Below are 12,616 nucleotides of genomic sequence, written 5' to 3'. Positions count from 1 at the left end.
GGAGGCCCAAGCTTCTAGAAGCCCTCAACACATCGCCTAGGGCACACATCATCCTCCTAGGGTCAAACTGATATGTGTGTGATACTATCTGGTTTATTGGGGACCAGTCACACAGGCATTCTATGGTACCCACATCCCAGACTGCAGAAGACAGGCAGGTGCTCAACATAACCACGCTGTGGCACAAGCAGTGTCAAAGAGGGAGTCCCTGCATGAGCTACACTCCAAAGCCAAGGTCTCCAACACCAGCCCAGGGCCAGCTCTGCATTCAGGCCGTGTAAGGATAGGGGCCTCAGGTCTGCTCAGTTCACTCTCCACTGCACAGGTATCTTGAGAGATGACTTTGTGTTTAGACCACTTGAAATAGGATGGGACCGATGCTCCATTTTCACATGCGGTGGCGTGGGGAATGGGACTAAGACCTGGTGATGGGAGATGAAGTAATGGCAGAGTGGGGGTGCCCCCTTCCCTCTAACTGTGTTCCCCTCTCTTCAGGCTCTCAAGGGCTCCAAGAAGCTGGTGCTGTGTGTGTACTCAGCCGGGCGTATCCCTGGGGGCTATGTCACCAACCACATCTACACCTGGGTGGACCCACAGGGCCGCAGCATATCCCCTCCCTCCAGCCTGCCCCAGCCACATGGCAGCGCCCTGAGACAACATGAGAATGACCGAAGGAGTGCCCTACACCTCCTGCAGGATGGAGATGAGAAAAAGGTGAGATCTGTCTGAACGGAAAAAGATGGTGGGACTTGGGGAGGCCTTGAATTTCTAAGCTCTTTGTATACCCAGGGGTCTCCTCAAAGGAAGAAGGGAGGATCCAGGCTCTGTTACTTCTTTTGTATTCCTCAAGTTTGTTCCTGGCTTCTGCTTGTGACCTATAAGATGTATATTGCCTTGTAGGAGAAGCTGCTGCCACCAAGTGGTACAAATACTCTGGCACTTTGTGACTTTCTCCCACAGCAGAGTGGGAGGGACCTTCTGGTCTGGTATACAGCTCTGCACTAGGACTTGATTCCCACCATCCACCAGCTCCTAGGGTGTGCTCCCGTCTGGTAGTTGAATCTGGGCCATAGTAAGCCCCTGCTTTCGCACCCAGGACAGGGGCAGGGAAAAGGCTTGGGGCATGCCTTTACATGCGAACTTTACATACATTGCACTCTTCATGGGTCCAGATTCAGGCTTGGACTCTCCATTATGGTCCTGGGAGTGCCTTGGGCTGTAAACAACGAAGCCAACTGACTCTAGTACATTTGAGAATGTGTGAGTAATCTCAGAACTGGACCTGAGAAACTCAGGGTGTATCTGCAAAAGGATCCCCACCACAGTGACCCATATCCTTCCCTTCCAGTCTTCTGTTTCAGGGAGGGAACATCTTTTTGACTGGCAGGATGTCTTGAATCTTGATTGACAGGACCATTATTAGCCCTCTGGCTGGTGGAGAAAGGGGTTCTGTAGTCCAAAGGAGGTCACACATGACTAAATGTCCCCTATAGAACTAAATGTCTTCCTCCTCCTTCAGAGAGTGATCTATTGCATACAAGAAAGAATGGGGGAAATGATTGAAATCCGCCCCCCAAAGTCTTAACCCATCTGGGTGTGTTCGCGTGGCTCTGCATTGTGGGTGCTTCCGGGCTCAAGGATACCTGTTATCCTGCCAGAGTCTCTTCTGGTTTAGGACTTTGATCCTTACAGACCAGAGACCACATAACTTGGGGTCTGGGGCCAAGCTCCTTCCTCCACAGACTCTTCCTCAGCTCTCTTTTTCCTGTCGATAAGACCATAACATTTACTTAATGTGATTTGTATTCATTGCGCAAACGTCAATATGAAGGACGCAGGGAGACTTCGGCGCCTTGTTGGGAGGTGAGGGTGTGTGGGAGCCCAGCTGGTATGCACAGGACGGCAGCCAGAAAACAGGCCTTCATGCCTCCCTACCAGGGACACCTGCCTTAGGCCACCGCGAGGGGAGTTATCAGCCCTGGGCAATGGGAAAGCCAGCTTTGCAGATCAGGTGGAGAGCCCACTTTGTTGTTTTCTGCTGCTGTCCTGGGTAGACCCTGAGTGCAGAGCTAAAATTGCTATGATTTTGGCTGGTCCTGAGCTCATGCGGCTCGAGCGTTGTACAGCGTACCTTCCCGAGTCCTTGAAACCACCTGCAGGGTGTGTAGCGCCAGAATCTGAGCCAGAGGGTGAAGGTAGAGAGGTAAGATCCCAGGAAGCAAAATAAAGAAACCTGTGTCATGGCCCCCTTGCTGCTGTGGCAATAAAAGCACCATTGACTGGGCAGTTTATAAGGACAGGAGATTGTTTCGGCTGGTGGTGGAAAGGCTGGGCACCTGACCCTAATGAGGCCGTGGTGCTGGACCACTGCATGGTGGCACAAGTTGGCCCAGGTTTTCTTTTTTCTTTTTTTTTTTTTTGCACAAATGTCATAGTTTATTTTACCTATCCCTGTATTGCCTTCACATAGGAATTCAAGCCCTGTCATGACTCTTCACCAAGTCAATGATTCTTTGTATTGATTGTCAATTTGACACAAAATAGAATAACCTGAAAAGGGAGGCTCAGTGAGAAATTGTTTACTGTGTTGTTCTGAGGGTATGCCTGGGATGAATCTTTTTCATTGCATAAATTGAGATGGAAAGACACACAGAATATGGGCATTTACCAGTTCATTCTAGGCCTTAATGAGTGTTTCCAAATAATATATAATTCCTACTAAAAATAATATTCCATTTTTTTGTTTTAAATTTATTTTTTCTACTTAATCATTTATTATTTTGATATATCCATGCATCACTCCTCCTACTTTTTTTCCTCTCCAACTCTTCCTCGTCATCATTTCATGGCCTGGTTTTTTTTTTGTATTTTTTTTATTGAGAAAAGGAAAAAAAAACAAGTTTCCGCCTCCTCCCAGCCTCCCATTTCCCTCCCCCTCCTCCCACCCTTCTCCCCCTCCCCCCACTCCTCTCCCCCTCCCTCCCCAGTCCAAAGAGCAGTCAGGGTTCCCTGCCCTGTGGTGAGTCCAAGGTCCTCCCCCCTCCATCCATATCTAGGAAGATGAACATCCAAACTGGCTAGGCTCCCACAAAGCCAGCACATTAAGTAGGATCAAAACCCCATGCCATTGTCCTTGGCTTCTCATCAGCCCTCATTGTTCGCCATGTTCAGAGAGTCCAGTTTTATCCCATGCTTTTTCAGTCACAGTCCAGCTGGCCTTGGTGAGCTCCCAATAGATCAGCTCCACTGTCTCAGTGGGTGGGTTCACCCCTCGTGGTCCCGACTTCTTTGCTCATGTTCTCCCTCCCTCTGCTCCTCATTGGGACCTTGGGAGCTCAGTCCAGTGATGGAGGAAGGTCATTGGCTAATAAAAGAACTGCCTTGGCCCATGTTATTGGTTAGGACATAGGTAGGTGGAGTAAACAGAACAGAATGCCGGGAGGAAGAGGAAGTGAGCTCAGACTCCACAGCTCTTCTCTCAGGAGCAGACGCCTCAGAGAGACGCCATGCCCCGCTCCCGGGCAGACACACGTGATGAAGCTCCGACCTAGAATCTTCCCGGTAAGACCGGTGCTCACAGATTGTTAGAGATGGGTTGATTGGGATATCAGAATTAGCCAGTAAGGGCTAGAGCTAAGGGCCAAGCAGTGATTAAAAGAATACAGTGTCTGTGTAATTATTTCGGGTAAAGCTAGCCGGGCAGGCGGCTGGGGTGTTGGGGACGCAGCCCCGCCGCTCCAATTACTACAAATGATGCCCAGACGTGTGGCTAACTGAGTCCACAAAAAGCCTGAGAAAGCTTGGAAAAGAATAGAGTAAAGCATGTTTCTTGTGGCAATCTCTTGGGTCTACTCTGCTTGCCAGAGACAAGCAAGCGCCTCATCTAAGAGAGGCTTCCTGACTCAGCTTTAGCTGCAAAACCCTGCAGCTCATTAAGAGGTCCCGCCACAAAACACTTAAACAGTGTTGATGAAAAGCTGAACATATGCTTTTCGGTTTTCAGCCTTAGCAGGAAAAAAGCTGTGCCGTTTAAAAATGCCGGCTTTCTGGGCCATCCTGCCAGGGCAAACTCTGACTGTTTGAGGCAGGAGGGCCGGCTACAGAGAGAGGACTTGAGTGTTGTCTGTGTAGCTTGCTGGCTGGCAGGGACCTTGAAACGCCATACAGGTGTGGCTATAAACATGGCTACAGCCAGTACCTCAGCCATGAGGCTGGAAAGCTAAGGAATGGGCTACATCTAGCCGTCAAAGCCACGCCTTTAGTCTTACTGAGATTGCTTGGTAAATTAAAGACTCATGTGGTCAAAAAACAGAGAGATATACAGTAAAGAGAGATTCAAAGACAATGAAAATTTCTAAATGATTTACAGTGTTAAAATATATGCAGACTAAAAGTTAAAATTCTTAAAGTAAACCTCTGTGACTTCAAGGTGTGGTAGCACACGCCTTTAATCCCAGTGCCTAGAAGGCAGAGACAAACAGATCTCTGTGAGTTCAAGGTGTAGTAGCAAACACCTTTAATCCCAATGCCTGGGAGGCAGAGACAGGCCCATCTCTGAGAGTTCAAAGACATCCTGGTCTACAGATAAGCGCTCAAAAAGCAAAAAGTTAACCTAGGAATGTCACAGCTTAGATTCTTAAGCGCCTAGTGATTTAAAGGCGCAAATCAAAAGTGCTCCTGGATAGTAAAAATTTGCAGATTCACAATAGGACAGATTCAGACCACTAAATAAGTCACACTGTTGGATGAATGTACGTTGGCTTGGGAGAGAGAAGAAAAAGAATATAGAGAATAAAGTTAATGGTTTTTTTTTAAAAAAAGGTAAAGTCTTTAAAGAGACAGAATAAAGTAAAGTGATAGAGTAAAACTAAGCCACGTAAAAATGGAAAATTCACAGAGAGTCTGGATTATGTACATTGTGTTTTCTTTAAAATTTTTGACTGTGAAGGAGCTAAGTACAGAGAGACATTTCATTATATGGGCTGCCAAGTGGAACCAGAACGGATATCATGAAGGTATGATTTCAGAATTTGGATCTAAGGATATGATACTTTGGAAAAGAGATTCTTCTTTTGTTTTCACAGAGGACCAGACCCTGTGGATTGCATCTATTCCGATTTGGTATGATGGACCACGTCCTCCTGAAGGGTTGCTGTGAACATCTTCAGAAAATTGCTTAGCTGATGGAGGAAGGTCATTGGTTAAATAAAAAGAAACTACTTGGCTCTCGTTGGTTAGGAGATAGGTGGGAGGAGTAAACAGAACAGAATGCCGGGAGGAAGAGGAAGTGAGGTCAGACTCGACAGCTCTCCTCTCGGGAGCAGATGCCTTCAGCAGAGACGCCATGCTACCTGCTCCAGGGAAGACGCACGCAATGAAGCTCCCACCCAGGATGGACTTAGGCTAGAATCTTCCTGGTAAGACCGGTGCTATACATATCATAAGAAATGGGCTAGTCCAGGTGTGAGAGTTAGCTTAGAAGAGGCTAGGTAGAAATGAGCCAAGCAGTGTTTAAAAGAATACAGTGTCCATGTAATTATTTCGGGTAAAGCTAGCCGTGCGGGCGGGGTGCTGGGGACGCAGCCCCGCCGTCGCCCCTATTACTACAGTTAGCTCAACTGCCAACTGAGATAAAACTAGCACACAGGTTATACCATGAAAGACCTAATTAACGACGCCCCTTTCAGCAGGAAGCAGTTTGGAGAGAAATAACTGCGCCCATATTCCCAAAAAATGTTTATAAATGTTCTTTTACATTTAAAGGGGGATATGATATAGACATGAATAATTTGCATTAGTATAGATTTTGCTTTATTGATAGAGATTTATGGTCAATTTTGTTATATGTATAAGTGTTTCTGGTTTTGATTAAGGTATTGTGATTGTGTAGTTCATTTAAATATGTACTGTATAATTAAGAAATATAGGTTGTTAATGGATAATCATCGATAATAGTAAAGCTTGTAGTCATTTTAGTTAGATTTTCTAGATATATAGAGATATATTTTAGATAGACATTCTTCATGTCTTTCAAAGATTATAGAATAGGACATTTAATGTTTTAATAACTGAGGACTTTTCATGACAATGAGACACTCTGCTCCTGGCAGCACCAATCTACTTCAAGAAGAAGATGGGCATCGAAGAGGATCCTTATGGAGTTGGTTAGCCATTTGGGCAAGAAACTGCGCTTGCCTGGACTATTGCATAAACTGGACACAAAGAACCCGCAGAGAGAGGACTGCTGAACTTGCCTAAAGGTGAGATGATCTTTCGGGGTTCCTGATTCATGAAAGAGTCTGCAAGACATTCTTCAGGACAAGCAGATAGTGACTGCCTTTGAAATTTCCTGCTTTGTGGAAATGTCTGCTGGATACCATGGGCCTGAAGGCTGAAGATGGATGCCCCAACGGTACAGAGGAACTTTGGGTGACTGTCCAGGCAGCGAGATGTCTCTGTCATTTCTAGTGTTTTAAAAGTTGCTTTTTTCTTGTTTGCTTATGTAGTATTGTATCTTTCTGGAGTCTTTGATGGAGTTAAGAATAGTTAGTTATAGTTATAGTTTTCCTTAGTTATGATAAAGATTATTGTAACTTTTATTTGATAACTGTTTTGTTATATGTAATTTTGCTATGTTAAAGTTAAAGCCTTTTTTTTGTTTAAACCGAAAAAGGGGAAATGATGGAGGAAGGTCATTGGCTAATAAAAGAACTGCCTTGGCCCATGTTATTGGTTAGGACATAGGTAGGTGGAGTAAACAGAACAGAATGCCGGGAGGAAGAGGAAGTGAGCTCAGACTCCACAGCTCTTCTCTCAGGAGCAGACGCCTCAGAGAGACGCCATGCCCCGCTCCCGGGCAGACACACGTGATGAAGCTCCGACCTAGAATCTTCCCGGTAAGACCGGTGCTCACAGATTGTTAGAGATGGGTTGATTGGGATATCAGAATTAGCCAGTAAGGGCTAGAGCTAAGGGCCAAGCAGTGATTAAAAGAATACAGTGTCTGTGTAATTATTTCGGGGCATAAGCTAGCCGAGCAGGCGGCTGGGGTGTTGGGGACGCAGCCCCGCCGCTCCTATTACTACAGTCCAGTGCTCCAGTGTGGGTCTCTGTCTCTATCTCCATCCATCACCAGATGAAGGTTCTATGGTGATATGCAAGATATTCGTCAGTATTGCTATAGGATAGGGTCATTTCAGGTTCCCTATCCTCCGCTGCCCAAGGAACTAACTGGGGACATCGCCTTGGGCTCCTGGGAGCCACTCTAGGTTCAAGTCTCTTGCCAACCCTAAAGGTGGCTCCCTTAACTAAGAATTGTGGTTCCGCGCTCCCCTATCCAACCTTCCTTTATCCCAATCATCCTTTTTCAGCAAGTTCCCACCATCCTCCCCGTCTCCCTTTTCTCTCCCCATCTCCCCTTACCCCCATCCCACCCCACCCCCAAGATCCCAATTTTCTCCCCGGCAATTTTGTCTACTTCCCCTAGCCAAGAGGATAACTATATGTTTTTCCTTGGGTTCACCTTCTTACTTAGCTTCTTTAGGTTCACCAATTGTAGACTCCGTGACCCTTATTTATGGCTAGAAACCAATTATGAGTGAGTACATCCCATGTTCATCTTTTTGGGTCTGGGTTACGTCACTCAGTGTAGTGTTTTCTATTTCCATCCATTTGCATGCAAAATTCGAGAAGTCATTGTTTTTTACCGCAGCGTAGTACTCTAATGTGTATATATTCCACACTTTCTTCATCCATTCTTCCATTGAAGGGCATCTAGGTTGCTTCCAGGTTCTGGCTATTACAAATAATACTGCTATGAACATAGTTGAACAAATGCTCTTGCCATATGATAGGGCATCTCTTGGGTACATTCCCAGGAGTGGTATTGCTGGGTCCAGGGGTAGGTTGATCCCGAATTTCGTGAGAAACCGAAACACTGATTTCCAAAGTGGTTGCACAAGATTGCATTCCCACCAGCAATGGATGAGGGTACCCCTTCCTCCACAGCCTCTCCAGCAAAGGCTATCATTGGAGTTTTTTATTTTAGCCATTCTGACAGGTGTAAGATGATATCTCAAAGTTGTTTTGATTTGCATTTCCCTGATCGCTAAGGAGGTTGAACATAACCTTAAGTGTCTTTTGGCCATTTGAACTTCTTCTGTTGAGAATTCTCTGTTCAGTTCAGTGCCCCATTTTTTAATTGGGTTAATTACATTTTAAAGTCTAGTTTCCTGAGTTCTCTATATATTTTGGAGATCAGACCTTTGTTTGTTGCGGGGTTGGTGAAGATATTCTCTCAGTCAGTAGGTTGCCTTTTTGTCTTAGTGACAGTGTCCTTTACTTTACAGAAGCTTCTCAGTTTTAGAAGGTCCCATTTATTCAATGTTGCCCTTAATGTCTGTGCTGCTGGGGTTATACATAGGAAGCGATCTCCTGTGCCCATGTGTTGTAGGGTACTCCCCACTTTCTCTTCTATCAGGTTCAGTGTGTTCTGACTGATATTGAGGTCTTTAATCCATTTGGACTTGAGTTTTGTGCATGGTGATAGATATGGGTCTATTTTCATTCTTCTACAGGTTGACATCCAGTTATGCCAGCACCATTTGTTGAAGATGCTTTCTTTCTTCCATTGTATACTTTTAGCTCCTTTATTGAAAATGAGGTGTTCATAGGTTTGTGGGTTAAAATTCGGGTCTTCTATAAGATTCCATTGGTCGACTTCTCTGTTTTTATGCCAGTACCACACTGTTTTCATCACTGTAGCTCTGTAATAGAGATTGAAGTCAGGGATGCTAATGCCTCCAGAAGATCCTTTATTGTATAGGATTGTTTTGGCTATCCTGGGTTTTTTGTTTTTCCATATAGAGTTGATTATTGTCCTCTCAAGATCTGTGAAGAATTTTGATGGGACCTTGATGGGGATTGCATTGAATCTATAAATTGCCTTTGGTAGAATTGCCATTTTTACTATGTTGATCCTCCCAATCCAAGAGCAAGGGAGGTCCTTCCATTTTTTGGTATCCTCTTCAATTTCTTTCTTCAATGCCTTAAAGTTCTTGTCAAATAGATCTTTCACTTCCTTGGTTAGATTTACCCCAAGATATTTTATGCTGTTTGTGGTTATTGTGAAAGGTGAAGCTTCTCTGATTTCCCTCTCTGCTTCCATATCCTTTGTGTATAAGAGGGCGACTGATTTTTTGGAGTTGATCTTGTATCCTGCCACATTACTAAAGGTGTTTATGTAAAAGTTCTTTGGTAGAGTTTTGGGGGTCACTTATGTACACTATCATATCATCTGCAAATAATGAAAGTTTCACTTCTTTCTTTCCAATTCGAATCCCCTTGATCCCCTTATGTTGTCTTATTGCTATTGCTAGAACTTCAAGCACTGTATTGAAGAGGTATGGCGAGAGTGGACAGCCTTGTCGTATTCCTGAGTTTAGTGGGATGGCTTTGAGTTTCTCTCCATTTAATTTGATGTTAGCTGTCGGCTTGCTGTATATAGCTTTTATTATATTTAGGTATGACCCTTGTATCCCTAATCTCTCCAATTCTTTTATCATAAAGGGATGTTGAATTTTGTCAAATGCTTTTTCAGCATCTAATGAAATGATCATATGGGTTTTTTTCAGTTTATTTATATGATGGATTACATTGATAGATTTTCATATGTTGAACCAGCCCTGCATCTCTGGGATGAAGCATACTTGATCATAATGGATAATTTTTCTAATGTGTTCTTGGATTCGGTTTGCCAGTATTTTGTTGAGGATTTTTCCGTTGATGTTCATGAGTAAGATTGGCCTATACTCTTTCTTGGTTGAGTCTTTGTGTGGTTTGGGTATCAGAGTAACTGTAGCTTCATAAAAGGAATTTGGCAATGCCTCTTCTGTTTCAATATTGTGAAATACATTAAAGAGTATAGGTATTAGGTATTCTTGGAAGTTCTGGTAGAATTCTGCATTGAAACCATCTGGTCCTGGGCTTTTTTTGGTAGGGAGGTTTTTGATAACAGCTTCTAATTCTTCGTGACTAACAGGTCTATTTAGATTGTTCACCTGGTCCGGGTTTAACTTTGGTATATGGTATTTATCTAAAAAAGTGTCCATTTCCTTTACATTTTCCAGTTTTGTGGCATATAGGCTTTTGTAGTAAGATCTAACGATTCTCTGAATTTCCTCTGTGTCTGTGGTTATGTCCCCCTTTTCATTTCTGATCTTATTAATTTGCAAATTCTCTCTCTGCCATTTGATTAGTTTGGATAGGGGTTTGTCAATCTTGTTGATTTTCTCCAGGAACCAGCTTTTTGTTTCATTGATTCTTTGGATTGTTTTCTGTGTTTCTATTTTGTTGATTTCAGCCCTCAGTTTGATTATTTCCAGTCTTCTACTCCTCCTATGTGAGTCTGCTTCTTTTTTTCTAGAGCTTTCAGGTGGGCTGTTAAGTCTCCAGTGTGAGCTTTCTCTGTTTTCTTTAAGTGGGCACTTAGTGCTATGAACTTTCCTCTTAGGACTGATTTCATAGTGTCCCATAAGTTTGAGTATGTTGTTTCTTTATTTTCATTGAATTCCAGGAAGGCTTTAATTTCTTTCTTTATTTCTTCCTTAATGCAGGTATGGTTCAGTAGTTGACTGTTCAATTTCCATGAATTTGTAGGCTTTCTGGGGGTAGCATTGTTGTTGAATTCTAACTTTAATCCATGGTGATCTGATAAGACGCAGGTGGTTACTAATATTTTTTTGTAACTGTTTATGTTTGCTTTGTTACCGACTATGTGGTCGATTTTCGAGAAGGTTCCATGAGCTGCAGAGAAGAAGGTATATTCTTTCCTATTTGGGTGGAATGTTCTATAGATGTCTGTTAAGTCCATTTGCTTCATTACCTCCATTAATTCTCTTATTTCTCTGTTAGGTTTCTGTCTGATTGACCTGTCCATTGGTGAGAGAGGAGTGTTGAAGTCTCCTACTATTAGTGTGTGTGTTTTGATGGCTGCCTTGAGTTTTAGCAATGTTTCTTTTATGTACGGGGCTGCTTTTATATTAGGGGCATAGATGTTCAGGATTGAGACTTCATCCTGATGAACTGTTCCTGTTATGAGTATAAAATGCCCCTCTCCATCTCTTCTGATTGATTTAAGTTTGAAGTCAACTTTGTTAGAGATTAGTATGGCCACACCTGCTTGTTTCTTAGGTCCATTTGCTTGATAAGCCTTTTCCCAGCCCTTTACTCTGAGTAGGTACCTGTCTTTGTGGTTGAGGTGTGTTTCTTGTAAACAGCAGAATGTTGGATCCTGTTTTCTTTTCCAATCTCTTAGCCTGTGCCTTTTTATAGGTGAATTGAGTCCATTGACATTAAGTGATATTAATGACCAGTGGTTGTTAACTCCGGTCACTTTTTTAGTCGTAGAGTTTGTGTGTTTCCCTTTTTTGAGTTGTTTTGGTGAAGGGTCTCTAGATGTCTGAGTTATTGTGGTCATTGTTGGACTCCTTGGTCAGTGATTTTCCTTCTATTACTTTTTGTAAGGCTGGATTTGTGGCTGCGTATTGTTTAAATTTGTTTTTATCCTGGAAAATTTTATTTTCTCCATTTATAGTGAACGAAAGCTTGGCTGGGTATAGTAGTCTGGGCTTGCATCCATGGTCTCTCAGTTTCTGCAGTACATCTATCCAGGACCTTCTGGCTTTCATGGTTTCCATGGAGAAGTCAGGTGTAAGTCTGATAGGTTTACCTTTTTCCTTTGTAGCTCTTAAAATTCTTTCCTTATTCTATATGCTTTGTGTTTTGATTATTATATGGCGAGGGGATTTTTTTTTTTGATCCAGCCTATTCGGTGTTCTGTATGCTTCTTGAACCTTCATAGGTATATCTTTCTTTAGGTTGGGAAAGTTTTCTTCTATAATTTTATTAAATATATTTTCTGGACCATTGAGCTGCACTTCTTCTCCTTCATCTATTCCTATTATTCTTAGGTTTGGTCTTTATTGTGTCCCAGATTTCCTGAATGTTTTGTGTTGAGAGTTTGTTGGACTTGCTGTTTCCTTTGATCAGTGTGTTTATTTTCTCTATGGTATCTTCAGAATATGAGATTCTTTCTTCTAACTCTTGTATTCTGTTGTTTATGCTTGTTTCTGTAGACTCTGTTTGTTTACTTAAATTTTCCGTGTCCAGCCGGCCCTCTGTTTGTGTTTTCTTCTTTGCCTCCATTTCAGTTTTCAAGTCTTGAACTGTTTCCATTATCTGTTTGATTGTTTTTCCTTGGTTTTCTAGGGTATCATTCACTGATTTATTCAATTCTTCAAACTTTCTGTTATATTTCTCATCCATTTCTATAAGGGCGTTCTTTACATGCTGTTTAAGGGCGTCAATCACTTTCATGAAGTCAGTCTTTTCTACTTCTTCTTGATTAAGGTGTTCATGCCCTCCCGTTGTGAGGTCGCTGGTTTTTGGTGTCTTCATGTTGCTTTTCAGATTGTTGGGTGAATTCTTGCATTGGCATCTGCCCATCTCTTCTTCCAAATGCTCCCTTATGGATCTTCTTTTACCGGATCAGGTTTCCTTGCCTACTGATGTACCTTCCCAGTGATGGCTCTCCCAAGTGATGGCTCTCCTGGTGCCG

The 12,616-nt window shown here is 43.0% G+C and overlaps 1 protein-coding gene across 8 annotated transcripts in view; it reads left to right on the top strand.

The window, feature by feature from the left end:
• The window catches only part of Whrn (whirlin), a 149,176-nt gene that overhangs the window by 23,813 nt on the left and 112,747 nt on the right, over positions 1–12,616 (top strand). For all 8 annotated transcript variants that reach the window (XR_012907420.1, XM_075944938.1, XM_075944937.1 and 5 more), the window contains exon 2: positions 496–714. Coding sequence is in view for 7 of the 8 variants with exons in the window: in XM_075944938.1 (XP_075801053.1) it covers positions 496–714 (219 nt within the window). In the remaining variant the exon portion in view is untranslated. The remainder of the gene's footprint in view (positions 1–495; positions 715–12,616) is intronic.

The sequence above is a fragment of the Microtus pennsylvanicus genome, chromosome 13 (assembly GCF_037038515.1).
Source record: "Microtus pennsylvanicus isolate mMicPen1 chromosome 13, mMicPen1.hap1, whole genome shotgun sequence".
NCBI classification, from domain to species: Eukaryota; Metazoa; Chordata; class Mammalia; order Rodentia; family Cricetidae; genus Microtus; species Microtus pennsylvanicus.
The sequence above is the reverse complement of the archived record's forward strand: the minus strand, read 5'-3'. Positions and strand labels throughout refer to the sequence as shown.